The sequence below is a fragment of the Raphanus sativus genome, chromosome 5, assembly GCF_000801105.2.
Source record: "Raphanus sativus cultivar WK10039 chromosome 5, ASM80110v3, whole genome shotgun sequence".
In the NCBI taxonomy this organism is placed as follows: Eukaryota; Viridiplantae; Streptophyta; class Magnoliopsida; order Brassicales; family Brassicaceae; genus Raphanus; species Raphanus sativus.
Window position 1 is genome coordinate 31,519,730 of NC_079515.1, and position 25,520 is coordinate 31,545,249.

The following is a 25,520-nucleotide window of genomic DNA, read 5'->3' on the forward strand; positions in this document are numbered from 1 at the left end:
AAAAATCTTATCAGTATTTTTGGACTTTCAATAATCATGGAAAGGTTAATTCTCATTCTTTCGAGAATTCTTTTGAAGATGATGTCGGTCGAGCTTCTGATATTGATCAACACCTTTGCTACGTCAAGATTTTGTATCGTCAACTCGATGAAGAAAAGATCATTGTAGAATTGATAAATGTTAATTCTTTCCTCTTCTTAAACGAGATTTTGTCAATCTGAATGTTAGTCGACATCTTTTCCGCTTATCTGTTTGGTTACTCAGAGTAGAACTCTTCAATTTTCCATAAATTGCGTCAAACCGTAGGAAACAAAACTCGAATAATCAAAATTTATATTACGTAACTTTTAACGAGAAATTACAATTTCTGAATAATCACACAAACAAGAATACAAATACAAAAAGGATGTATGAAATTGTACGAATACAAATACTGAGAAGTTGGTTATGTTATGATATATCATACTACAAGATATCAAAATTATTTGTAAAATCTGCCTCAACAATAAAGAACAATAGAACAAGGCACAGAAAACAATCTAATACTTAATTTACTAGACTAACCACCTAAATTTGTGGAAGCTCCTTGGTCCAGTAATTTGATTAAGGGTTTAATTGCTTCTATATTCGGAGGTCTGGGGTTCAAACCCTTAAAAATACCAAATTATGCAAATTATGGAGAAATGAGTTACATGAGATCTTTAGCTTGGTGCATGGTGTACCATCGAACATGGATTTCATAGGACGGCTCAGAGTTGTGCAGTCAGGCGTGTATTCTTACATGGTAGTAGAATTGTCGGCTGTAAAATCGTCTTTCTAATATTCTCATCGTTGTAATAGCATAATTAGTCGATAATAATCGATTCAGCTGTTAAAAAAAAAACCACCTAAATTTTAAGTTTTAGCTACCGGTGATTTCCTATGTATTTAGTCTTTCAATCCTTTTCCAAAAATACTAAAATGTGTTTATATAGTTGTTCAGATTGGCGTTTTCTTCCAATATTTCTTTGATTCTTTAAAATTTATTTTTCTGATGATCAATAATTTTTTTTTAAAATAGTTAACTTGAAGTTAATCTCTAATACTCAAATACCTAGATTGCATTCTGATACTCTTTTTGTTTTCTAATATATGATAATTTATAAGGTTTTTGATGTTTCAAAATGCCCTACATTTTGTTTTATAATAATATTCTTATGTTAAGTTTACTTTATTTTATTTAATTCAATTAAAAAAATAAGTTTACTTTTACCATTTTAATGATTGATTAAATTATTTTTAATTTATATTTTTGATACTTTAAGAGAAAATAAATTTCTGCTTTTAGACATATCATCAGATATTATGTAACAGATGGAGTCTGTAATAGGTTACAATTGTTATGATTCACATTGAAAATTGAAAGTGACACATAACCTACCATGCAAGTGACAAGAACTAAAGCTAAAACATATAAGCACAATCTACATTTCATAATCTATAAATTAGTCGTCGGGTGAATATTCAAAAGATATACCACCAGTCAAAAAAAAATCGTTACGTTTTTTGGAAAAGAAAAGACTTTACAAACTCATTTAAGAAATAGTCAGATGACTAAAAATTGAACATATGATATATTATCATGTAAACCAATAATTCTCAAAATAAAGACCAATGAGAGTATGAAGAGTCAAATTCTGGAATAAACACCACAATTATTCTTTTTCAAAAAATTTGGTCATTGTCGCATTAAAAACAAGACATCGTCAGTTGACGTCTGTCTGAAAAATCACGGTCGTCGATTTTAGTGGCGCTGCTGCTTCTTTTATTAAATAGAGATCCAATTTCAGTATGTTCCACAAACATTTGCCTCACATTTGTTTGTGAAGGTAATTTTTGGAGATAAAAATAAGTATAAAAAGTGAGAATAATGAAAAAATAGAAAAGGAAACAAAAGTATAATATTGTAATAGTTACGGACAGGTACGAACAGACTTAGAGCATCATTATAGGTTTGTCCTAAGCAAAGCCTTTAAGGAGAAAAACGCGGGGACCGAGAAAAAAGAGAATAAGAAAACCCTTATTTAGGGGTTGCCCTTAATCTCTACCGAACAAAAAGAAAAACACAAAATCCTTAGTTAAGGGAGAGAGAGAGGACACCAATAATGATGGTTTTAGGAAAAGAGTTAAACATATACAGTAGTTTTAAAAAAAGGGGTAAAATATACTATAAAATTGTTCTCTTCATTTAAATATCGGTTTATTGTTCTTACAGGCACAAGAAGGATACCAAGACGTATTTCTACAAAACGTGTGATTAGGGAACATTACCGACGAAACAGTCTTCGATTGACCACAATCTCGATTACTTTCCTCATAAATCCCTTTCTTGTTTCTATATAAAGCTACTGCGTCTAGATCTAAGCAGATCACAAACCCAAAATACAAGCTAGAACAAACTATAACAATCATGGCGTGTCACAAAATTTTCCTTGTAATCTCTGTGATGCTCGCTGCCTCATCATTGGTCAAGGCAGTTGACTTCGCGGTAGTCGACAACACAGGCGACTCAGCTGGCGGAAGAAAATTTCGCGAAGAGATCGGTGGCGAAAGCTACGGCACACAGTCACTAAGATCTGCCACGGACTTCGTCTGGGGTTTGTTCCAGCAAACCGACAACCCTTCGGACAGAAGAACCGTTACAAAGATCACTCTGTTCATGGAGAACGGGAACGACGTGGCGTACAACACCAACTCAGGAAGCGAGATACACTTCAACGCGGGGTATCTCGCGGGTTTCTCGGGAGATGTGAAGAGGGAATTTACCGGCGTGATTTATCACGAGGTGGTTCATTCTTGGCAGTGGAACGGTCCAGGTGGCCTTATCGAAGGTATAGCGGACTATGTGAGGCTGAAAGCGGGTTATGCACCGGGTCACTGGGTAGGGCCCGGTGGTGGTGATAGGTGGGATCAGGGTTATGACGTCACTGCGAGGTTCTTGGACTATTGTAACGATCTTCGGAATGGGTTTGTGGCGGAGCTGAATAAGAAGATGAGGAATGGCTACAGTGACAGCTTCTTTGTTGATCTGCTCGGGAAAGACGTGAACCAACTCTGGACAGAGTATAAGGCCGAGTATGGTGGGTAAATAGTTAAACACAAATTATAAAAGATAATCGTACGCGTGTGACATGCTATTCAAAAAGTGAGACGTCTAAAAAACATATCAGCATATGTAGTAATTTGTATTCTGTTATGAATTTGTAAGTTCGAATAAAACAACAGATATACATATATACTGTTGTGTAATTTGAAGTCAGGATGTTGTCTCCAGGCTGTGGTGACTCTTCCTATGTGTCTGATGAGAGTAGTCATGTTCTTCCTTGATGAAAAGGTTATCCTCCTCATAATTTTCATCTGAAGATAAACAAATGAATAAAACCAAATAAGCTTTACTTCAGTTTGTTAGTAAGATCCAGTATTTGCTCAGATGGATCTCCTCTGCCCTAACTCCGCCGTTCCTTCCTTCTTCCTCTGAAGCAGCTCTGCTCTCTCTCAATGGTGCTGATGGTGACTTCTCTTCAATCACGTTTCAGGCCTCCACCAGATCCGCCGCCGTCATCACCGTGTAAGCCCCTCCGCTTGAAGCTCGCTCTCCCCACATCCCTCCGAAACCTCCAGACCCACCAGACGTTCTCCTCCTCGCTTCTCTACAGATCCTCGATTCTTCCATCAGTTCTCTGGTTCCTGCTGTTGCAGCTACTCTTCGAAGTTTCTTTGCAACAACCAGTAATTTAACTGGATCTGTTTTCGTTACATTTGGAGTGCAAATTTCTACTACTTGGTACAAGTATAGATCTACTACTTGGTGTACGTTTCAGTCCAGTCCCACTTTCCAGATCGAGCCATGGTTTCTCTTTGCAGGAACCTCTCTCCTCTTCGTCAAGTTTTCAGAAGGTATCTTCTCTGTTTCTTCTTGGAACATGGCCTACATAGATGAGTACCTTGTTTTAGGTATTAGTTGTATCAAGAGGAATCATTTACCTCTGATTGAGGATGTTACCCCCTCTTTGAATCTTCTTGTACCTCTGGATGAGGATATGACAAGTTCTCTGACCTTATTTCAGTATGAAGATCTGATTTTACCTCTGTATGAGGATGTTACTCTATTTTATCTCCTTTTAGTACCTCAGTATGAGGCTGGTATTAGGACCTTTGTCTTGTTGGCTCTGGTTTCTATGGTTGCAGGGATTGATACTTTTGAAAATGGAGGTTTTGGATGGTGTATCCATGGTATGGATGGAGCCTGTGACTCTCAAAACTCCTTTTCATATATGATTTCATCCATTGCGGTCGGAACTTTGGCGCTGCAGGAAGCTCTTCTTTCAGCATCGTGTGCTGGATTCTCAAAGCTTCAAGTAACTTCAGACTCTAATGTCTTCTTGTTTGTCCTGCGTTCAGGGATGGATTTGATTGGGATCGCAGGTTGTCTCCATGACATCACAAACCTTGCCACTCTCTTCACTCCTTTATCATTTAAGTTTTATCAGTGCACAACAGTATGTATGGCTGTTGCTTTTGCTATGTATGTGTTTTTCAAACTATGTTTCTCTATTACTCTCCTTTGAGTTTATGAATGAAAGAAACCTTTGACCAAAAAAAAAATATATATACTGTTGTGTATTAGTACTCTTCGAGTTATTGTCAAAACAATATTATAAGTAAATAAATCGTGTTAAAATCCGTTGGTGTTGTTGTTGAACAAAAGTTATTCTCAAATAAAGTTAAAGGCTTTTGAGATGACTTACTTGGAAAAAGTAAGGTAATTTCTTTGTTTTGAAATCATTTGCACACACAGGAACTGCAAGAGTATTAATACACCTCTTAAATCTTATGGAAAAGATTATGAGGAAGGTGCAGAACTTACAAAACCCAAGCTATATTCTAGTATTTGGATGACTTTTATATTTAGCAGCAGCTAGACCTGATCTTGGTATTACTGCTTCCTACTTATCTAGGAGATTATTACAACCAAGGAACACATCCTGTAGGAATCAAAGAGAGTTCTGAGATATATACAAGGATTGTGGTTTCGACTTCAAAAGAACAAACCAAACTGAGCTGACTGGTTATCTTATTTAGAATTGACAGGCTGCAAAATTGATATGTGATGTACCACATTAATTTACAAAATCCAAGTAAAACGGAATCAGAAAAGTCACATGTGGAGGTTTTTTTTTTTTTTTTTTGTAAATATCTTGGACAAGAGTGCTTCTTATACTCTCTAATTTCTATGGCATCATTTCAATTTTCACCAATATTGGCTTTGAATTTTGAGGACTTCTCCACGTCTCTTATTTTCTGTGTGTAATGTTTGCTTCTATCAGTTACGTTCGTTTTTCCCTCTTGGCTTATGAAGCAGCTGTCTTCTTTGCTCGCTTATCTCATTTGTATCGAACTTTTATTCTAATGTTGGAGATTAAGCTATCTATAAAAAAAACTTTGTTGACAAAAACCCCCGATATATAATAAACTGAAAAAATAGTCTTAGTTTTGCTGAAATCATTAAAAAAAAACAAGTTCACTTTCTCTTGTCAAAGGTTCATGAGAATATAATAAAGTAAACATAATTGCTTAGGGAGGAGGTCTGCAGCCTCTTGAGTGGCTACCACCACTCATTCCATTACGGTTGCCGTTTCCACCTCCGCCTCTTCCACCTCCGCCTCTTCCACCTCCGCCTCTTCCACCATTACTGCTGCTTGATCCAATGCTGTAGCCGTTATTAACACTTGTTCCGCCTGCACGGCTACTGCTGCGAAAAAGGCTCGGGCTCACATACATTAAACTAGTAGACCAAGAATGTGCGATTTCTCCAGCCAATTGTTCCGTACCAGACGAAAACATACGACTACCTGGGACTGGTAAATCGCCAAAGAGTGATGGAATCCGGTTAACTTGCACTGTGCTGGTGTTTGGATAAGGCAGAAACAGTGGAGCATTGCGTACTGGGGGACTGCAAAAAGGTACAGATTTCATCTATTATTGTCTTTGAGTAAAATTCAATAATTGAAAGTCCAAATCGGGGAGAAGAGTTTACAGAAAAAGCTAAGCATCTTCTAAATTTAGCACCACATGCCACACTATAATTTTTTAAAAAAAACTAGGGTTTGGAGTAAAGAAATATCTACATATTTTATCCAAAATTATTAAGATTCTCTGTGATATTTTTAAACAGATGTCGCCCAGTTTTTCATTTGTATAGACTAGTTCTCATTTGTATAGATTATGATAAAAAAAGGATATAAACACGGATTTTCTTATTATAAATAGTTGAAGGAAGGAAAAACATTACGTGGGGTAGAAAGATGGATGTGCAAGATAGTGTCTCCCTGTCACCACCCCTGGCTCTAAACCCCTCGGGAAAATCAACTGATGAGATGGTGGAGCCCTCTGTTGGACTTCCCCTGTGGCGGTGATCCTGTAGCTACTGAAATTTGGACCGACAGAAGCAGCAACAGGAGATTGTTGAGCCCTATCACTGTTTGCATCATCATCTTCTTCTTCGGTAATCCAGTCACCCTCACTAATATTTGGGAGTGGAGGGTCGTTTGCAAATCGCCATTGACCTGGTTCTATTTGCATACAGTTTGGGCACTGCATAAAGCCCTTTGCATTAAAGGCTGAACCAATACAATCTATACACAAAGGGAACATGTCAAAGACAAAATCGTTAACTGTTTCTACAAAATAAATAGCGCATAGGAAAAAGAAAGAAAAGCTATTTAAGCTCCTGATACACATGACTGGATGATCTATGCTAAGTACAACGTACAATTAACACTGGATGCAAGCTATCTCCCACTAATACTCTAAAAATAATATCTTATTTGTTAGGACTTTTTTTTGTTGTCGACTTAAACACGCATAAATTGTGCCAGAGCCGGATCTGTGCACAGACCGAAAAAGCATTTATCTTGACCCCCTAAAAATGTTAGAGGTTTTTCTATGGATACAAACCCCCAAATTATGATTTTTTTAAAAATAAATTTCATCTTCCTTTAATAAAATAGATATGGTCCAAAATATCACATAATCGACAATCTTATACAATTTTGTCCACAAAAATAAAGACATCTTATGCAAAAATCAATCCAAAGTACGTATTTTTACAACAAGAGGCATTAGAGAATATTAACACGACTTAAGAAACTAAGGACCCACATCTGCAAACGAATTGAAAACACAAGTACATGTGATCCATAACTTAAATATAAATTTCTCATTCAAACATTTAAAATTTCTTGGTGCACAAAAGAAATTAAAAACAAAATTACGTACCGAGATGGAACTTATGGCCACATGCTAGAGTAACAATTGTTCGACGATCGTCCCGTGTCTTGACCAACGGCTCAATACAAATCGTACACAAATCTGAGTTTTCAGGAACATCGGAATTGTCATCCTCAACAGGTTTGACGTTGAGGTCAAAAGCGAATTCTTTGTGTTCATTGTTATTATTGCTTCCTAAATTCATAACTATAATAATTTTTTAACAATCAAAAACCCAAATCTCAGAATCTCATTGTTGAAATCTGAATTTTAGTTTTGTGGTGGAAAGCTTTTTGAGTAGTAAATCCTTTCTGCTAGCTGTCCATATGTTAGCACTATATTTATAATTCTATTATCTTATACAAAACCTTATCTTGTTATTAGAGATCACATAAATCTGGTGCACATAAAAAAAAAGATTAGGGGTGGACAAGAAAACCGATCCGAACTGAGTCAAACCGAATCAATTGGACCGAACAGAGTCAAAACCGAACCAAACTAGTTATAGTTTGTTTCGGTTGAAAAAATTCTAAAACCGAATTAACTAAACTGAACCGAAACGAAACCAAATCCATAAAATAACCAAAGTGCTATTTCTATCAATTATAATATTTATATTAGGTTCAAAGATAATAATCTAAAATAACTAGATTACATATTTTAATGTTGATTTTACATTTGGTTTTATGTTTAAACACAAAGAAATATTGATTAAGTTCTATATTGGATTTAGTCACATAATTTATTTTTTATTGTCGCCATCATGATAATTTCATGACTATGTGTTGATGATTCAAAACATAATTTCTTTTAAAAAAACTAAACTAAAAAATATGATTAAAACGAACTGAAACATAAACCGAACCGAATACAAACCAAACCGAAACGGATCCAAACCAAACTAAATATGGTTTATTTCAACTGAAAATTTTCTAAAACCAAATTAACCAAACCGAACCCGAACCAAACCAATAAAATAACCAAAGTCCCCACCCTTTAGAAAGATCACATAATCTATTATGGTATGGGTATATACTTCTAAAGAAAATTTTGGTCTTCTTCTTTGACTTTTTATTTCTTTTTATAATATTATTTTCATTTATTACTTCTGTATCTCTACTGGTTCAATTTCTTTCTAGTATTATTAATCTTCTGGCTTTTATAACAATTTTATATTTATTGATTCTTTATATTTATTGATTCTTTATCTTTACTGATTTCGTCTTTTCCTAATATTACTAATCTTTTTTTACTTTATAATATCATTTTCATATATTGTTTGTTAGTTTCTAATGGTTTTATCTCGAAGAAGATTAATAATATTAGAAAAAGATAAATTTAATAGAGACCAAGAAACAATATATGAAAACAATATCAATTAAGTAGTTTGGGCCTAGTGGTAAAGGAGTTCCAATTGGAATTTCTACTATTTTTAATTGGCAAGAAAATCCTGATTTTTGTGAGCCTAATGAAATTAGTCTTTAGATCTAAAAATCATTTTGGATCTTCATTGTTATCAAAAATATATATATATATATATATATATAAATAATATTACAAATAAGTAAAAAAAAATAGAATTTTCCGAGTATAACAAAGTTATTGGGCTGAAAAAATTATGCTGAAAATAAAATGGTTTAAGTAACTAGATAAGGTTTTTTTAAGATACAAGAAGTGTAAACATAATGTTTAACATATGGACAACAGAAGGGATATATAACTCAAAACTGCATTTCCACCACAAAAACAAACTGCAGATCTCAACAAAGAAGTTCTGAGACTTGGGTTTGTGATTGTTAAAAAATGTATAATTATGGATTTAAATATAAAGAAAATTACATAAGAAGTATACTGCAATCTTACTTGTTTTGTGCAATAAGGACTACCAATGTTCTAACCATAACATGCATGAGAGACTGGAACAAAGGTTTCTACATATCCCACTCTATATGTCTGATTAACACACTGAACCACTCATATTATTAGTTTCTGAATAAGCCCAATCTCATCAGTTTTCACGACTGTGCACACTTTCTTGTCTGCAGGTGTTTCTGTGATTTCTCAATTGTTCTTGTTGATCACAATCATCCCAGCATCCATCACTTTCCTCAAATCCCTATGTTTCACAGCTTCATCAGTAATTCCAGGTTCCTCGCATGTAAAGTAACACGCCTCGTGAGCTTACCTTCCTCATTACCTTTATTTTTCCTCTTCTTGATATATAGTATTTATCATTCTCATTTTATACACCTTCCTTGATGAACAACTACTTCATGATCCACCTCCATTTAGTTGAAATGGTATATGAATCTTCTATTCCTTATATATGCTCTAGTTGTTGGCCACAGAATATCTTCTTGAGTTTCAGTACCTTTATTTTAAGATGTTATGCTACTGTTTGTTGAAGTTCCAGGCTGCTATCCTTTGTTTCTTCATTGTCTTTCCCAATTCCAACCTTTGTTTTCTTCAAAGACACATCCCTAGATACTGCAGTATTACTTGTGTTCAGGACCAGGCGAAGCTGAAAGCTCTCTTGTCCAAGATTGATGTATCTAGGGAGACAACATCTTTGATAAGAAAATCCATGATTATATATCATTTTTCTCATACTATATAATGAAAACTGGGTGACATATGTTTAAAATATCACGAGATGAGAATCTTAATAGTTTTGAAGAAAATTTGTTGATTTGTTCTTTGCTTCAAATTAACCCTAGTATTATTCTAGTATTGTTTTAACATTATAGTGTGGCCATTAGTGCTAAATTTAGAAGATTCTTAGCTTTTTTGAAACTCTTTTCACGATTTAGACTTTCATTTATTGAATTTTGCTCAGTTTTATACTCTTTTTTGTTTAAAAGTTCAATACTATAGATTCACATTCCAACTAATAGTAGATAAAATCTTTAACCTTTTTGCAGTCCTCGTTGAGAATTGATTCCTCGATTAGGTGTGAAGACAGTAGTTAGAAGAAGCACAAACGAAGATAAGAAGAAGAGAATCAAAGTCGTAAATGCAAGAGAAAGAAGAAGATAAGTGAACTTAGAGTCAGAGAAGAAGTCAGCCCTTGCAGTGCATCTCTAAAGAGTCTTTAGTCATCTTAAGAGGTTAGATAATAAGCTAACTAAGTTAGTGTAACTAGGAGATGATCAGAGAGTGGTCTGAGAAGAGTTGTTAGAACAGTGTTTTTAATTGCTTGTAAGATTTGTCTAAAAGCTAGAAGTATGGATTAGGTGTGAGAGAGTAAGTAAGCATGATTAAAGTCAGTTACTGAGTCTGGTATAAAGAGCAAGTATGATCGATCTATTGTAAGCATGCATGAAAGAAATAAATAATGAAAAGGAGTGTTGAGAAAAACATGTTCTTGCACAAGAACAATAAAACAGAAAACAGAGTATACAAAGAAAAAGGAGAAAAATCTGAATAGTTCAACAGTCCCTCAGTACGCAATGCTCCACTTTTGCTGCCTTATCCAAACACTAGCACAACGCAACTTAAACGGATTCACCAGTCTCAATCGGGTGGTCATATGTTATCGTCTGGTAGGGAACGAGTGCCTAGAGGAATCTCAGATTCTTGGCTAATTTAAAGTATGTGAGGCCGAGCCTTTTTGGGAGCAGAAGCCGTGGAGGCAGAACAAGTGATAGTAATTATGATGGCAATGGTCCAATGGAGTAAGCAGCAGTGATAGTGGAAGAGGTGGAGATGGAAAAGGTGACGGTAATGGAATAAGTTGTGGTAGCTCTTAACCGGCTGCAGACCTTCTTAAGAAATTCTTTTTAGTTCATTTTTTTGATTGAACACATTCTCATGAAGCTTTGATAAGAGAAAGTGAACTTGTTTTTTTTTTTCTGAATGATTTCAGCAAGCGTAAGACTATTTTCAGTTTATATTATATTTGTTTGGTTTTGGTCAACAATTTTTTTTAATATGTAGCTTACTCTCCAATATGGATAAAACTTCAATACAAATTATAATCAAGCTAATTGTAAATAACATAACCACTTGTTTTTTATTGACCTCATTCACGAGTATAAACAACTTGAACAACAGTTTTTCAAATTGAACCCGACCAAGTCTTGGTCAAACATCAGCCAAGTGCTCATTTGTCCTAACATGTACCGTAGATAGCAATCCACCTTATATAGCATCTCTCACTTGGTGACAATCAGATTTGATATATTTCGTCCTTTCCTGAAAAACTGGATTAGAAGCAATGCAAATAGCAGATTTGTTATCACAAAACAAGATCCATAAGAGGTGCTTCTAAATCCTTTTACAAATGCTTCAACCACTTGATCTCTCTTCATTCTTCTGCCACAGACCTATACTCTGCTTCTGCTGAGGAATGTGAGATTACATCTTGCTTCTTTGTTCGTCACGAGATTAATGAGTCTCCAACCAAAGCCACATATGCACTCAATGACCGCCTAGAGGTCGGACATGATGACCAGTCTACATCACAGTATACTGAGTCTTAAATCAGGATTTGAGCTGAGCAAAATTCCTTGGCCAACCGACCTTTTCAGATATCGTACGACTAAGTGTTGCGTCCCATTGTGCTTCTCTCGGTGTCTGCATAAATTGCGCTAAAACATAGACAGAATATGATATATCAGGTCTTGTGGTTGACAAATATATCAACCTTCGTACTATTCTTTTGTATTTCTCTGCTAGCTGAAGGAATGGACTTGCGTCTGACCCAAGCTTGTGATGTTTCTCCATCGGTGTTGCAAAAGGTTCGACCCAAGCAACCCAACCTCATGTGATTAAATAATAAGTATATATTCTTTGCAAAATCACAAAGCCTTCATATCCTCTACCAACTTCTATACACAAAATATTTGAGTTTTCCGCGATTTTTTATATGCAAGCATCTTCCTAAATAATCTTTGAACTTAACCAAGATTTTCATATCATTTCCACAGACCAGCAAGTCGTCCACATACATCAAGACTCGAAGTTCCACATGACCATTTTGAACAACAAGTACTCTTCATATATGAATGCTTAAATCCAAACTTTGTTAGGGCTTCACTTAACTTTTCAAACCAACATCTTGGACCATTCTTTAACTATATATTTCCATATGCAGCTTACACACGTGTTTAGTATCAGAACGAGAAAATCTTTGTGGAAGCTTCATATACACTTCTTCAATTTTTCCATAAAAACACATTATGTACATCTATATGATGTACAATCCATCTTTTTCCTGCTATCACAGGCAATATACTCCTAACCGTTGTCATATTTAACAACCGGAGCAAAAGTCTCCTTAAAATCTTCTCTTTCTACTTGTTTATTTCCAAAAGCAACTGCTCTGGATTTATTTATTTCTACCGAACAATATGCCCTATATTTTATCTTGTATTTATATATTTCCAAGATTGTCAGAGGAAAACAATGAATATGGAAACACACAACTGCTTTAGGTAGTTATCGCCACTTGTTTTGTCTCGTTGCCCATACTGAATAATCTCTTGAATGTTTTTCTGTTCATATCTTAGCTCAGATACCATGTAAAGAACATAACGACTTGTTTATTATTAACCTTATTCATTACATATTTATCTATACAATTCTCGTATATATCATATCTCTAGCATATATCCCACATATCATTATCCAATACTAATTGTCAATTGAGTTAAGAAAACCGCTGCAACAAAAGTACAAGTGAAAACAATAAAAAATGCACCAATCGGACACATAATGTCGGCTAATCAAATTGCTAAGGCAATTTGTAGTAGGAAAACCTGTGGGTTGAGTTGCCAAAAAAAAAATAAAAGGAAAATCTGTGGGTTATAAATAGATGAGTTACTTGTTCACTGTTTTTAGAATCATCCGAGAGAGAAAGATCAAGTTAGGCTTTGATACGAGTTTTTGTCTTGTGATATATTTTGTGACGTGCAAATCATTCGTCTGACTTGGGTATAGGGCGAAAGACTAATCAAACCATCTAGTAGCTCTGTGTTCTTGAAAAACCTTTTTAAAAGTTAATAAAAGGGTACGTGTTTGGTATTCGATTGATCTTTTGACCGGGTTAGGGTTTTCACAAGAATGTCGACCGGTAAATCTAAGCAAGGCGACACCAGATTGGTGGTTGCAGCCACGGCTTCAGCGTTAATGGAGTGGAAGAAGTCAGATCATCACGGAGGATCTACATCTATCGTGGAGTATAAACGGCCGGTGATGCTAGAAGACGAGGAGGATCTAGAGATAAAGCTCAGACGAATCCTCGATAACGTCCCTGATCGCGTTAGCAATACATCCGGAAGTTCGGCTGGTTCTGGTTCCGGTGACTTTCACCAGTACCTGCAAATGAGGAGAAGAGAACAAGACCGACTCATAAGGATGGATATTGACTACAACAAGCGTCTACAAATGGCGGAGTTTAACATAAGAAGAGAAGAGAGACTGAAAGCTGCGGAGGAGAAAACATCAAAGAAGCGTTTGAGACGTCAAAAGAAGAAGCAGAAAAAGCAGGTGAAGAGGAGAAAAGCAAACACTGAAGAAGAACAAGAAAAGCAGCCTAGAGAAGACTTGTCATCCCAGATCCTCAGCACTAATAATACGTAGAAGTTTGAGGTTGTTGAACACCGGCATCGACTCACAGCATAGAGAAAGTAGCTGAAACAGGACCAAACCCTTTTTACCAAATGTTCAAAAAAAAAAAAAAAAAAAAAAAAACTGACCTCAAGAGTCCCAGCAGAAATGAAAAGTTTCTGAACATGTCTTAAGCCACTTATGAGCTTCCGAGCATTTCCAAGATGTAGAAAAACATCATCATCCGGTGGTGCTCGTAATAGCTCAGTCTGATGTTCAGTTAACTTGAGGTCCAGCACAGCCTCAGCTAGATTGGGCAAGTTAACTTTCGGATAATCCGCGGCAACTAAATCAGAATAATCAAGATAAACTAGATTCGGAGTATCAAACGAAATGCTCTTCGGATTTCTCCAGTCATCGAAACCGCAAGCGTAGATAGTTAACTTCAACAGGCTTTGACTAGACACGGATTGGTCCGAGTCAGGCCACTCAATCTCAGCCATGTAGAACTCCTCAAGAGCAGGGAAAGCAGAGAGAAACACCTCGAGACGGTCCCACAGCAGAATCCACGTGGATTCGAAGCGGAGAGTCTTGACCATTGGCAAGAGAGTGTCTCTACTACCTCCACGCCACCAGTTTGGTGCTAACGAACAGCTCTCTAGGCAGAAGATACCTATGATCCGAATCTATATCGTCGTGGACGAGCTCGAGGCTTGTGACGCCGCGCTGGAGGACGTTACGTATCCAACGGTTCAGACGATCTGTGTCGATGCCGGTTTTGCATTTCAAGGAGAATTTAACGATGGGAGTATCGCCCTGCAGGGATAAAACCCTATCCACGAAATCCATGAAGCTTTGGAGGATACCTTCTCTTTCTCGCTTCCCTTCCTCCGGATTAAGAAACACGGAGTCGTCAACGTCGATTTTAGGGACGAGCGTGAACAGATTTGTCCATCTTTTGGAGAGAATCGAGGTTAAAGCGGCTTCCTTTGTCGTGAGGAAAGATAATATGTGACAGAGAACCTCTTCGGGTAGACTTCCGATACCATCCATCTTCTCTTCGAAGAGGGAGAAGATATGAGAACGCACACAAAGCAAACTGATTTTGAAATCAGTAGTAAGACTGTGAGTTAACCTGGGATGGTGTACAAGATCCTATTCTAAGGGAAGGTTTTGGTGTTTTCCTGTAAAAGAGAGAGTGGGAGTGGTGAATCGCTCGCTGGTTCATAAAAGGAGGAAGACGGAAACGATTGCGTCAAAGCCGGCTCAAAGGACAAATGAACACTTGGTTCGGGTTGGTTTTGGAACGGTTATCAAACCAAATAGAACCGAACCGGACTAATTAAAAACCAGAATCCAACGATTTACGCTCGAGTCTCAACGTGAACCGAACCGGACTTTTAGGCTTTTGTCAACTTGCAATGGACTTTTTGCTACATAAGGGCCTTTCAAAAAAAAAACTTTGTTTTCCTTTAGAAAACAGTCGAACAAATACTGAAATTACACACTTTCCTTAATAAAAAATCACGAACTCTTTAAAAAAGCACAACCGTTTTGCTATCGAGCATAATATAAACACAGGCCAAGACAGAAAAGAGAGGAATTCATTCAGGAAATTTGACTCTTTGCATTCGGATTAGGAGGTGTTAGTGGGAGTTAGGTTTTTAATGATTGTTAGAATAGAATCTAGTGTTATTAGTTTATAGATTTCTACATTTTTATTAAAATCTACTGTTATTAGTTTGATGATTTTATAAACCTAACACAATCTTTCATTATTCAAAAGGTTTAGATTTTGGGAGTTGCATTCATCACCTTTTAACTTATAACACAAAATTTTGGAAATATTATATATATATATTCTTTAGATTTTATAATCATTATATTAATTTATTTTCATAGGTTTTGGAAATACTATCTATAAAGACCTCTAGTTAGATACACTTGTGTTTCATCTCATCTCTTTTATTGGAATGATATCTTTAGTCATTTCGGCGGTATGACTGTGATAGACACTGGCCGTAAATAAGAATTAATAACGAATGTCGGTTTTGTCAATTTCTTGGTCAGGTCCGAAGTCTGCGTTATTAATAAAGTATTTTGGTAAATAATGCCAAGGGGCTAAAGGATAGAGAGACAATGAAGCATGGTAAAGCTAGAACGTGCATGGCGTTATCGACGTTTGCGTACTAGTTCCTTGTGTATAAAACTTCCATTTGGGCTTTCACAATTTCGTTTTTGTTCTCACTTATTGATTATGCTCAACGTGATGTTTTATCATATTCACCAAACGGTTTTAAATCTGTCACGAGAGTTAAATTAACTTGTAGTTCAGCTACCACCAACCCTGCTTTGGTCCGTTAAAATTTCAAATCATATTGTCACTCTCTTTCTGTTATTAATTAAAAAAAAGTCTCTCACACCAAATGACACTTCTGTATAAATTGGTATAAGAGCACTCCATTTCACACAACTCACAACTCACTAGTTTATAACCATGACATCTCTAGTAGAGAATCAAAACTTCAAAGTCCTCTTTTCATTATTCTTCTTATTGGTTTTATTCTTTTCCCATACTGTTTCCGTGTCCCCTGTATACATTGATCAGAAGAAGCCCTGCAAACAATTTTCCTTCTACTACCACGACATCATCTATAATGGCGGCGACAATGTTGCAAATGCCACCTCAGCTGCGATCGTAAACCCTCCAGGATTAGGAAACTTCCGCTTTGGAGAGTTAGTGATCTTCGACGACCCCATAACAATGGACAAGAACTATCTTTCAGAATATGTGGCTCGCGCACAAGGCTTCTATTTCTACGACAAGAAGTTGGGCGTCAATGCTTGGATCTGCATGACGTTAGTGTTTAACTCGACGGAACACAAAGGGACGTTGAACATAATGGGTGCAGACTTGATGAGGGAGCCGACAAGAGATATACCAGTCGTTGGTGGGACTGGTGACTTCTTTATGGCACGTGGGATCGCTACCGTTGCGACGGATGCGTCTGAAGGGCTAAGTTATTTCCGTTTAAAGATGGATATTAAACTTTATGAATGTTACTAAATAATGCGTGTTCTGTTTGGAAACTGTGTGTGTGGCTAGCGACAATGTGTTTCGAAATAAGTGTTGTAATTTTCTATTCATGTGTTTTCGTCAAATCGTTTCTCTTGTTTTATCGTTTTTCTGTTGTAATGTTTCCCTAATCGAGTTAGCTGCAATAATAAAAATGAAAATAAATATCGTATATAAATATAACAAATAATTTAATCCGCTTGAAACTGAAGAAAATGCCCGTCTACGTCAAGAAATGTAAAAGAACATTGGATGATTGGGGAAATGTAATCCGCTTGAATTTATTCTTCTCTCTTGCTTACTCTCGTGCGAACTCTAACTGCATCCTCACCATCAAGTCATCAACCATGGCCAAAAATAGCTCACTCCAGCCGTCACTTTACACATAGCCCCCAAGCTCCCATGTAACATATGTTTCATCATGTATCGAGTACGGCGTGCCACTTATCACAATGTCTATCTTACCTAATTTTAAACTATAAAAGAATCCATCTTATTAATAATTAAACACTATTTTTTAAAAACAAATCCAATAACTCAAATAAATCGTGTTTGAATGTCGAATAAAATAAAAACAAAGACGTAAGATAGAAAAACAGAATTTATCAAAAAAAAAATAGAAAAACAGAAGAAACATATTTTAGAAGCACTGATCCGTTTAGACATCCAGCTACTCATATGGTTGTGATCAGCATCTAATATCCAATTTGTGTATTGTTTATGTTATTGTAACTCACCGCCAAAATCATGTCAAATCGTGCGTAGACCCAAGACAAAATAAATGATTACAACTCGAATGAAACCAAGCGGGTCACATACACGACCCATAATACACTATTATCCTACGGACACGAATAATCTCACTCGCGAGCACAGAACATACAGTGCATCCTCATTGTCACCGACGCCTATCGCCCGCCTCAGTGACTCTTCAGTTCTGGTTAGTCGCTTTCGCCGTAACATACGCTTCACGTGCAGCACGTGAGTGAAAGGCAAGAGACGCGCCTAGCTAACCTTTAAGAATGTCCTCGAGTCTCGAGCCACATCGAGTGCCTAAAATATTCCTGCAGAAGGTTCGGTTCTTATCCGCACGCGCTTCCATGACCCCAGTAATTTAACGCGTACTCTACATGTTTCTTCAGAGGTGCGTCTCCGTCACACAAGCTTGAAACAAATACATAACTTTTTTGATCAAAAACAAATACTAAATTTATAATGCGAATTATTCTATCAAATTTTAGTGGGAAACTAGATTTTTACCCAAATTTTACAACGCGAATTATTTCTACAAAATTTAGTTTAATGAAAGACATAATTTAATTGTTGATTATGTTGACCAGAAAGAAATTGTTTATTAAATTTATCAATGTTTGCAAATTAGTGGAACTGCTTTTAGGGTTGTCATGTTTTTTTTTTTGAGAAAAAAAGGTTAAAACCCGGGGTCAATGATGACACAAGCCTAACCTCCGGGTGGAGGTACAGCCCACGGATAGACTCTCTCCTGGGCATTCAAATAAATCGAAAGCAATAACTTATAACCGTGTGGCCGGTGGAGTTTGAACCCGGATTTGCCTTATTGGGTTTTTCAATTCTCTCAAGCGCCACTAGACCACCACCACCGGTTACTTTTAGGGTTGTCATGCTTTAAAATAAATGGGTTGATCAGACCAATTCGATATATATAATTATGTGGTTAATACATGATAAGTCGTTTCACCGTCAACCCATGCTGATCAGTATTTTTCGCCATGGTGATTTACCAAGCAACGATTATAGGACCACCGAGTAGCACACCGCACACGTCATGCTTTAGAGCTCACACAATTAGAGTATTTTAATGGTTACTCTTTCTTTCTTTTTTTTTGGTTAAAGATGGTTACTCTTTTTCACTCTAAATTATATTTACCTGTAAAATCTTCTCTAATCTTTTTTTTTTCATTTTTAGTTCCAAAATAGAGTTAATAAAAAAGAGTAAACTATTTTTTCATCTTTCTATTTTTATTCCTAAATAACTTAAGTTACAATAAAATTCAGGGAACTTTTTTTAAAAGACTTCATTAAGAGAAAAATGACTAAATCTATATACTATTAAAAGAGAAGCATTCTCAAAAAATCTACTTACAAAAGGTTATTGCACCTCTTTATTTTTAATGAAATCTATTATAACTGACCAGATATTATAACCAATCGTTATTATAGCAACAAAATCTGTGGGACCTTTGCATAAATTAAAACGGTTACTACTCTTTTGTTTTGATTCCTAATTAATCATTAATCTAAGTTAGACATAGAATAGTTAACTTACAGCTCCCTTTAGATACACCGTATATATGAATCAAAAGAAAACAAAATACATATGTTGAATTTATTACAAAACATATCCATATTTATATATATGTATCAGTACGTAATCATCCATCTATAAACAAAAATATCACAAAATACATATGTTAGACTTTATTCCTAATAATGTTGAAAAAATTGTATAACAACATTCTTATATTTAGGATAATATATGAAAAGTATTATCTCACATATCAAAACAGTTTTACATATTCACTTTACATAACAATATTATATTGCTAATTAATATTTAAATACCGAATGTCAAAAACAATTAACCTTTTACGTTTTCTTTCTAAATTTTAATATATTGAAACAGAAGCATTTATGTTTTTTAATGAAAAGATAAAATTTTCAAAAATATCCCTAAATTTACAAACAAAATTTTGTTTTTAGGCTTAAAACTATATCTATGCATTAAATTAATTCATTATATCTATGACAAATTAAGAAAACTCATTTCAGCAATCATAAACTTAATTTTATTGATAAGTCTAAACCCATTGTATGTTTTTAAACAAAAGAGATAATTTATCGACATTAAAATTTTAATAGTATTGATCATTACAAAACTTATAATTTGAAATGCATTCCATAAATACAATACATTTACTTTATATGAAAAATCAAATATTATTATTCAGTTTATGTATAATTCTAAATTATACTAATATTTTTTTCAAACATATTATAAGATGTTTTAGTTTTTGTCGGATCAATCGATATCGGCTCATAGGTTAATAGAAGATTTTTGGGTTTAATCGGATTCTTAATTAATAGTTTTCATTAAGTCCAGATTTTGTAGAAACTTATCAGTTGGTACAATCTCTAATATAAATCTACATGAAGAACATAAGTTAGTCCTAATTATATACAGCCACTAGGTTTACCAGTTTGACTATGGATCCTGATTGGATATAAAAACACTACTTATACTTTATTTCGTCTAAAACAATATATGTATCCCCACTAAAAGGAGGTTAAATAATTTGTAAAAATATAATGCTTTCTTAACACCATTTATATGTATATACATTATTATTCCTCAGTATTCGGTTTCGGTTCAGATATTTGGGTTTTTGCTATTTTAATTTTAGAAATTTAAGAATCGTTTAATTATTTATAAATTTGTTTGGTTTCAATTGTTTTTTTTTTTGGTTTTTGGTTCGATTCAGTAGCAAAGTTGGAAACTGGTTTTGTACTCAAAAAAATTTCGGTCCAACTCAGTTTGGTTTTTCCGGTAACTACGAATTTATAGATAAAATATCTGATAATTTAGGGCTTTCAGTTTAAATATTGGATAATTCAGATTGTTCTGGATAAAAATATTTGATAATTCAAATACATTTAGTATTTTGAATAAGAAATATTTAGATAATTTATTTTTTGAATAATTTGGTTTATAAATAGTATTTTCAGGATATTTGGTTATTTATAAATTGAATATGCTTAATATTTGTAAGTATATAATATGCATTTAAAAATTAAGATACCCATTTGGTTTTTGATTCGGTTTTAATTTTTCAGTTTCAAAGATATATGATATGTTCGGTTATTGTTGAAATTTCATTCAGTTTTTGGTTTTTTTTCAGTTTGATACAGTTCGGTTCGAATTTTAAAATAAATGAAAGGGTAAACCTATACACTATCTTATATAGAAATTCACAAAAAAAATATTTAATTTCGAAAACAAACCCGCGCTTTCTAAGCGCGGATCAAAATCTAGTGATGTTTTATTAATGAAGTAAATGACAATTATACTTACTCTATAAATATGTATAAATAATTAATTTTCGAGAACATATATTTTTTTCTTTCAAACTTTTTCAATTTTTTTTCCAAAATTTAAAAATTTATCTTGTTAAAAAGTATTTTTAAAATTATTACTTTATATCTTAATAATATTTTTAAATTTTAAGTATAAATTAATTAACGATAAGGATATAAGTGTATTTTAGTTCTTTAAATTGAACTTTATGGTCATTTATTTTTGTGTGTTATATTTGGATAAAATAAAATTTTAGGGATATACTAAGATATTTCTCTAAAATTTGACTCCATTTGGAAGAAAAAAATTGAATAATACATCAGAAATGTATTTAGTACCCAGCTTATAATAAAAGTAGTTAATATTGACCCATAAGAAAAAAAGGATACTTGTAAAGATTTTTTCGTTTTGTATATAGTAATTTATGTGTTGAGGAAAAGGTTCATGTACTGTAATGTTTTATTAGATGAATAATGTAACCAAATTTTCATTGACCTAGGACCGTTGTAGGTATCTAATCATACAAATCCTTTTAGATATTGTAGTGTTACATGTGGCAACAGTAATACTTATTAAGTTTTATTACAGGATTTTCTGTATAAAATGGTAGTAATTTAACATAGTTCCGTTTACTTTAAATGAAATTGCTTAAAATATCCCAAATTAACTACCACTTTTGCAAAATATATTCAATCAAAAAATTATTTGGATCTATGGTTTAGTAATTATTATTTAGGGTTTATTATTTAGAGGATGGGGTTAAGTTTATAAAATTCTATAAATATTTTATAAATTATTCATGTACATTAAAAATAATTTGAAAGGAATAGTCTAAACTTTTTTTATCACAAACTTAGGACATTTGTGATAATGATTGACTTTTAAAAATGATTTTTATATAAAATTCTAGGGTGTTTGAAGGAAATTTCTTAGTTATAAAAATAAAATTTTAAATTTCACTGTTTTAAATAAGATTGTAGAATGTTTTAACAAAAATTACATCGAATTTTTTAATTCTCAACAATCATCTACAAACTCATTAAAAATCATATCACTTCAAATTTCAGATTCAAAACACCCATGATAAAATGATCATGTACCGCGCGTATACTTAATGCGTTCGTTAAGTATAATTATCTTTAGTTATAAGGATTAGTGTTCCATGTGATGTGATGTATAACTCATAAATAACTGGAGATGGTTTTAGCTACATTACTTTTTTTGAAAGAAAGTTTTAGCTACATTACTGATTATAGAATGTGCAAGTTTGCGGCATGGGATGCGTACTCAAGGTTCTTACATGCGTCTAAGTTAGCGAGGCTAAATACAAGTTATATTCAGTCAAGGTGTTGTTATATACAACTTTGTTATATATTATTTCTGATGTATATACAGTCTAATTTCTCTTTAAGTAAGTATATTTTCTTTGTTATAGAGGTAGACAATATACGACTATTAGGGAACCACGTTTAGTTTGTCTTTACTTTATATTTAAATAATATAAATGCTATTCTTTTCACATATGATCTTAAAGCCATACATGTTACAACAATACTTATAATCGTAAATTTCTTAAAAGTAACTGCAATCGAATATTACTAACATAGTAGTACCTGCGACTGATTTTCTGCTATAAGAGACTTCAGCCTCTATATTTAGTAAAAAAGTGCAGTATAATATTTGCTAGCGAGGATTGAAACCGTGCTCCAAAAATAAAATTGCATGGATCCACCACCGACGAATGGTATTAAGATTTTTTATATCCTAAAATATAAATGGAACTCGCTATTTATTCAGACAATTTATTTCAAAATTGAGAACTAATTAGTTGTAAAAGACGAAAATATTAATAAGTTTATTGTTTTGTACTAAAGTCGAAAGAAATCGAAAGGAGTAGCCACATTGCGAGGAAGTCCCGCTTGCTCAGGCCCTTGTGTCACCACCGACACATTTTAGAGCATTTTATAAGAAAAAGTTTCCACTCTGAAATGAATGTTGTCTATATTAGTACCTCACGAATAAAATATAATATAATTACATTTTTCAATGTTAAACAATATATATAATCTTCTTTTTTTTAAGTATTAACTTTTTTTTCAAAATTTTGCCTACTAGTAGTATACAAAGTTAAACTGATCACAAATTTGATGCTTTCATCATATAGTTGACATTTATATTTGGAATTTTGGATTACATCATGGTTTCATGCGTAACCGTCTCCAAATTAAAACATACGAGAAAACTAAACGACAGTAAAAAAAAAAACCTCAAAGCTAGATTAATTACAAAAGAGCCACCAAAAGTCCAAAAGTAACTCACTTTCAGTCATCATCGACACCGACCTCTGCATCTCCACCAATATCCGGCGTAAATGGCTCCGACAATTTCGTAGAATTCCGACAAAACCCATTCCCCTGTTTTTCCCCTTTCTCTGCCGCCACAACAAAATGCCCCAACTCTCCGACGACCTCAATCAGATTCTCCTCACACAGAAACTCCTCACTGTACACTCTCTCAAGCTTCCTCCCGAACTCATGCACAAAAACATCCGTCGTCTTCTTCTTCTTCTTCTCGCCGGAATCTTTGCTCTTCGCCAAAACCGCCGACGTAAAAATCGGAGCCATCCTTCCCGGGGAATCTCCGGCGTACCCACGCGGCCCATCAACCAAAATCACATCCCACTCGATCTCGTACACGAAGTTGGGTAGATCGTTGATACCCAGTTTACAATCGGAGAACAGCAGATTCTGAACCGGTCGGCATTCGGGTCGGGTTTTATAGTAACCCAAAAGCTTACTGGCTTGAGAGACTTTGGTCGAGTAAACGACGTCGTAAGCCTCGACTCCAGGGTTGTTCTGCTCGAATTTGGAAACTGCGTAAGAGTTCTCGTCGACGAAGACGGTGCGGCCTTTGAGATTGACGGATCTCCAGAGGAGAGATTCGTGGGAAAGCCCGAAGACGAGGAGGTTGCAGGTGGGGCCTTTGGAGTTAATGACGGTGGAGATGGCGGAGAGTTCGGAGGATGACATCGAGGTGTTTGGTGGTGTTGAGGAAGTGTAGTGGAGAAGTGCGGCGAGGATCGGTGGCGAGAGGGAGGAGGACGGTGGAGATGAGGAGAGAGAGTGGGAGGTTGTTGCGGCGGAGTGGAGTGAGGATGAGAAGAGAGTGAGAGAGAAGAGAAAGGTGAAGAAAGATAGGAAGAAGATGAACAAGAGACGGTGGTGATTCGCGGCGGCGACGGCGGAAGCTGATTTTGAGGTTAGGGGAGTGTGGTGGTGGAAGAGGATCAAATTAGTATTTGCATTGTTCTTCATTTTCGGACTTTTTTTTTTATCTGAAGAAAAGAAAAGAAAGAAAGAGAGAACAAAGACGAAATGTGTTGGTGGTCTAGTCTCTTTGGGGAACGCTTTATAAACAAACAAAGGAAAAGAAATTTCTAATTGCTTTGAGTTCTCTTACTGAACCGGTAATTTCTACGGACCCGAAACGGATGTCGTTGTCAGCTTTTACTTTTGTTTTATTAATTAATGATCAGATTTCGAAATTTGAAATTGGGGGTATTAATTCAAGCATTTAATCATATTATAATGATGAATGGCACAAATTAAACATTTTAAATTCCGAACACACACTAAAAGTATACATAACTAAAACCTATTATTACATAATAGATACATTTTGGCTGTTTTATTATGCTCCTTTAAAGTATGTCAACTTTTGATGAATTCTGATTTCTTGAATTGCCTAAACTAATTTAAGTTTAGTTATCTGGTCTATTCCAAATAGTGGTGCTTTGTCTTATAACTGAATTTGATATACGATAATCCTTTGTCTCATGCTGCTACTTAAATTATGTCAAATTTGATTTCTGGTTTTCGTTTCATCAAAAGACCAAAAGAAAGCCTATTATTAGTTATTTATATCAAATACAGTGACCTATAATTAAATTATTTCTTAATATGCTTATTCTACCAATAGAATGGTAAAGGTAATATATGGTTTCAGGTGTTTTATCGAACATCTATAATGTATATCTTTATATTTTCCTCTAAAATAGAAATTTCTATTATAGAGATAGATTTACTTAAAATTTTTTTGTCTGATTTTGTATAAACTATTAAAATACCATAATTTTAGGTGATGATTGTTTATTTGGGTTTTAGATTTTAGTTTTTGGTTTTTACCTTTTAGATTTTGGTTTTTAGTTTTTGGTTTTTGATTTCGGTGTAGATTTTAATTTTTTGAAAACTTTGATTGGTGATTATATTTTGGTTTTTTTAGATTAAAATAAATAATTAATGGTAAAATATTTACTAGAAAAAAATAAAAACATCATAAGTATCACTAAAAATAAACTGATACAGATTTATTTTAAAATAAAAATAAATACAACAAAACAAAATATTATGAAAATTAATGGCTGTATTTTAAAGTAAAATTACGTTTATTTACAGGGAAGTACACAAGATATTATAA

At 34.3% G+C, this 25,520-nt stretch overlaps 5 protein-coding genes and 1 pseudogene across 5 annotated transcripts; 3 read left to right on the forward strand and 3 right to left on the reverse strand.

The window, feature by feature from the left end:
• The first annotated feature begins 2,285 nt into the window (after positions 1-2,285).
• LOC108858780 (uncharacterized) lies at positions 2,286-3,389 on the forward strand. The gene has a single exon (XM_018632652.2). The coding sequence runs from the start codon at positions 2,450-2,452 to the stop codon at positions 3,125-3,127; it is 678 nt and encodes a 225-aa protein (XP_018488154.2). The 5' UTR covers positions 2,286-2,449; the 3' UTR covers positions 3,128-3,389.
• A 2,112-nt stretch (positions 3,390-5,501) lies between these two features.
• LOC108860792 (E3 ubiquitin-protein ligase RFI2) lies at positions 5,502-7,608 on the reverse strand. The gene is made up of 3 exons (XM_018634645.2): positions 7,318-7,608; positions 6,332-6,674; positions 5,502-5,992 (listed from the first exon to the last, which is right to left on the reverse strand). The coding sequence occupies exons 1-3, from the start codon at positions 7,511-7,513 to the stop codon at positions 5,614-5,616; spliced, it is 918 nt and encodes a 305-aa protein (XP_018490147.1). The 5' UTR covers positions 7,514-7,608; the 3' UTR covers positions 5,502-5,613.
• A 5,747-nt stretch (positions 7,609-13,355) lies between these two features.
• Positions 13,356-13,857, forward strand: LOC130512844 (uncharacterized; the record flags this gene model as incomplete). The annotated part of the gene is made up of 1 exon (XM_057011244.1): positions 13,356-13,857. A coding segment is annotated over exon 1 (486 nt), but the record flags the coding sequence as incomplete, so codon positions are not given.
• Positions 13,667-15,388, reverse strand: LOC108861884 (F-box/LRR-repeat protein At3g58930-like; annotated as a pseudogene).
• A 929-nt stretch (positions 15,389-16,317) lies between these two features.
• On the forward strand, positions 16,318-17,114 carry LOC108860528 (dirigent protein 6). Its single transcript, XM_018634394.2, has one exon. It carries the CDS (start codon positions 16,355-16,357, stop codon positions 16,922-16,924), a length of 570 nt encoding a protein of 189 aa, XP_018489896.1. The 5' UTR covers positions 16,318-16,354; the 3' UTR covers positions 16,925-17,114.
• A 6,063-nt stretch (positions 17,115-23,177) lies between these two features.
• On the reverse strand, positions 23,178-24,448 carry LOC108856685 (protein IRX15-LIKE). The gene has a single exon (XM_018630547.2). It carries the CDS (start codon positions 24,356-24,358, stop codon positions 23,366-23,368), a length of 993 nt encoding a protein of 330 aa, XP_018486049.1. The 5' UTR covers positions 24,359-24,448; the 3' UTR covers positions 23,178-23,365.
• Positions 24,449-25,520: the final 1,072 nt, after the last annotated feature.

What these genes read in the sequence shown, in the direction of transcription:
- LOC108856685 (XM_018630547.2), bottom strand. Translation starts at nt 24,358, where the DNA reads ATGAAGAACAATGCAAATACTAATTTGATCCTCTTCCACCACCACACT.
- LOC108860792 (XM_018634645.2), bottom strand. Translation starts at nt 7,513, where the DNA reads ATGAATTTAGGAAGCAATAATAACAATGAACACAAAGAATTCGCTTTT. An exon ending in TGGCCATAAGTTCCATCTCG is followed by an intron (nt 6,675 to 7,317) that starts GTACGTAATTTT and finishes CTTTGTGTATAG; the next exon opens with ATTGTATTGGTTCAGCCTTT. An exon ending in CATCCATCTTTCTACCCCAC is followed by an intron (nt 5,993 to 6,331) that starts GTAATGTTTTTC and finishes ACCTTTTTGCAG; the next exon opens with TCCCCCAGTACGCAATGCTC.
- LOC108860528 (XM_018634394.2), top strand. Translation starts at nt 16,355, where the DNA reads ATGACATCTCTAGTAGAGAATCAAAACTTCAAAGTCCTCTTTTCATTA.
- LOC108858780 (XM_018632652.2), top strand. Translation starts at nt 2,450, where the DNA reads ATGGCGTGTCACAAAATTTTCCTTGTAATCTCTGTGATGCTCGCTGCC.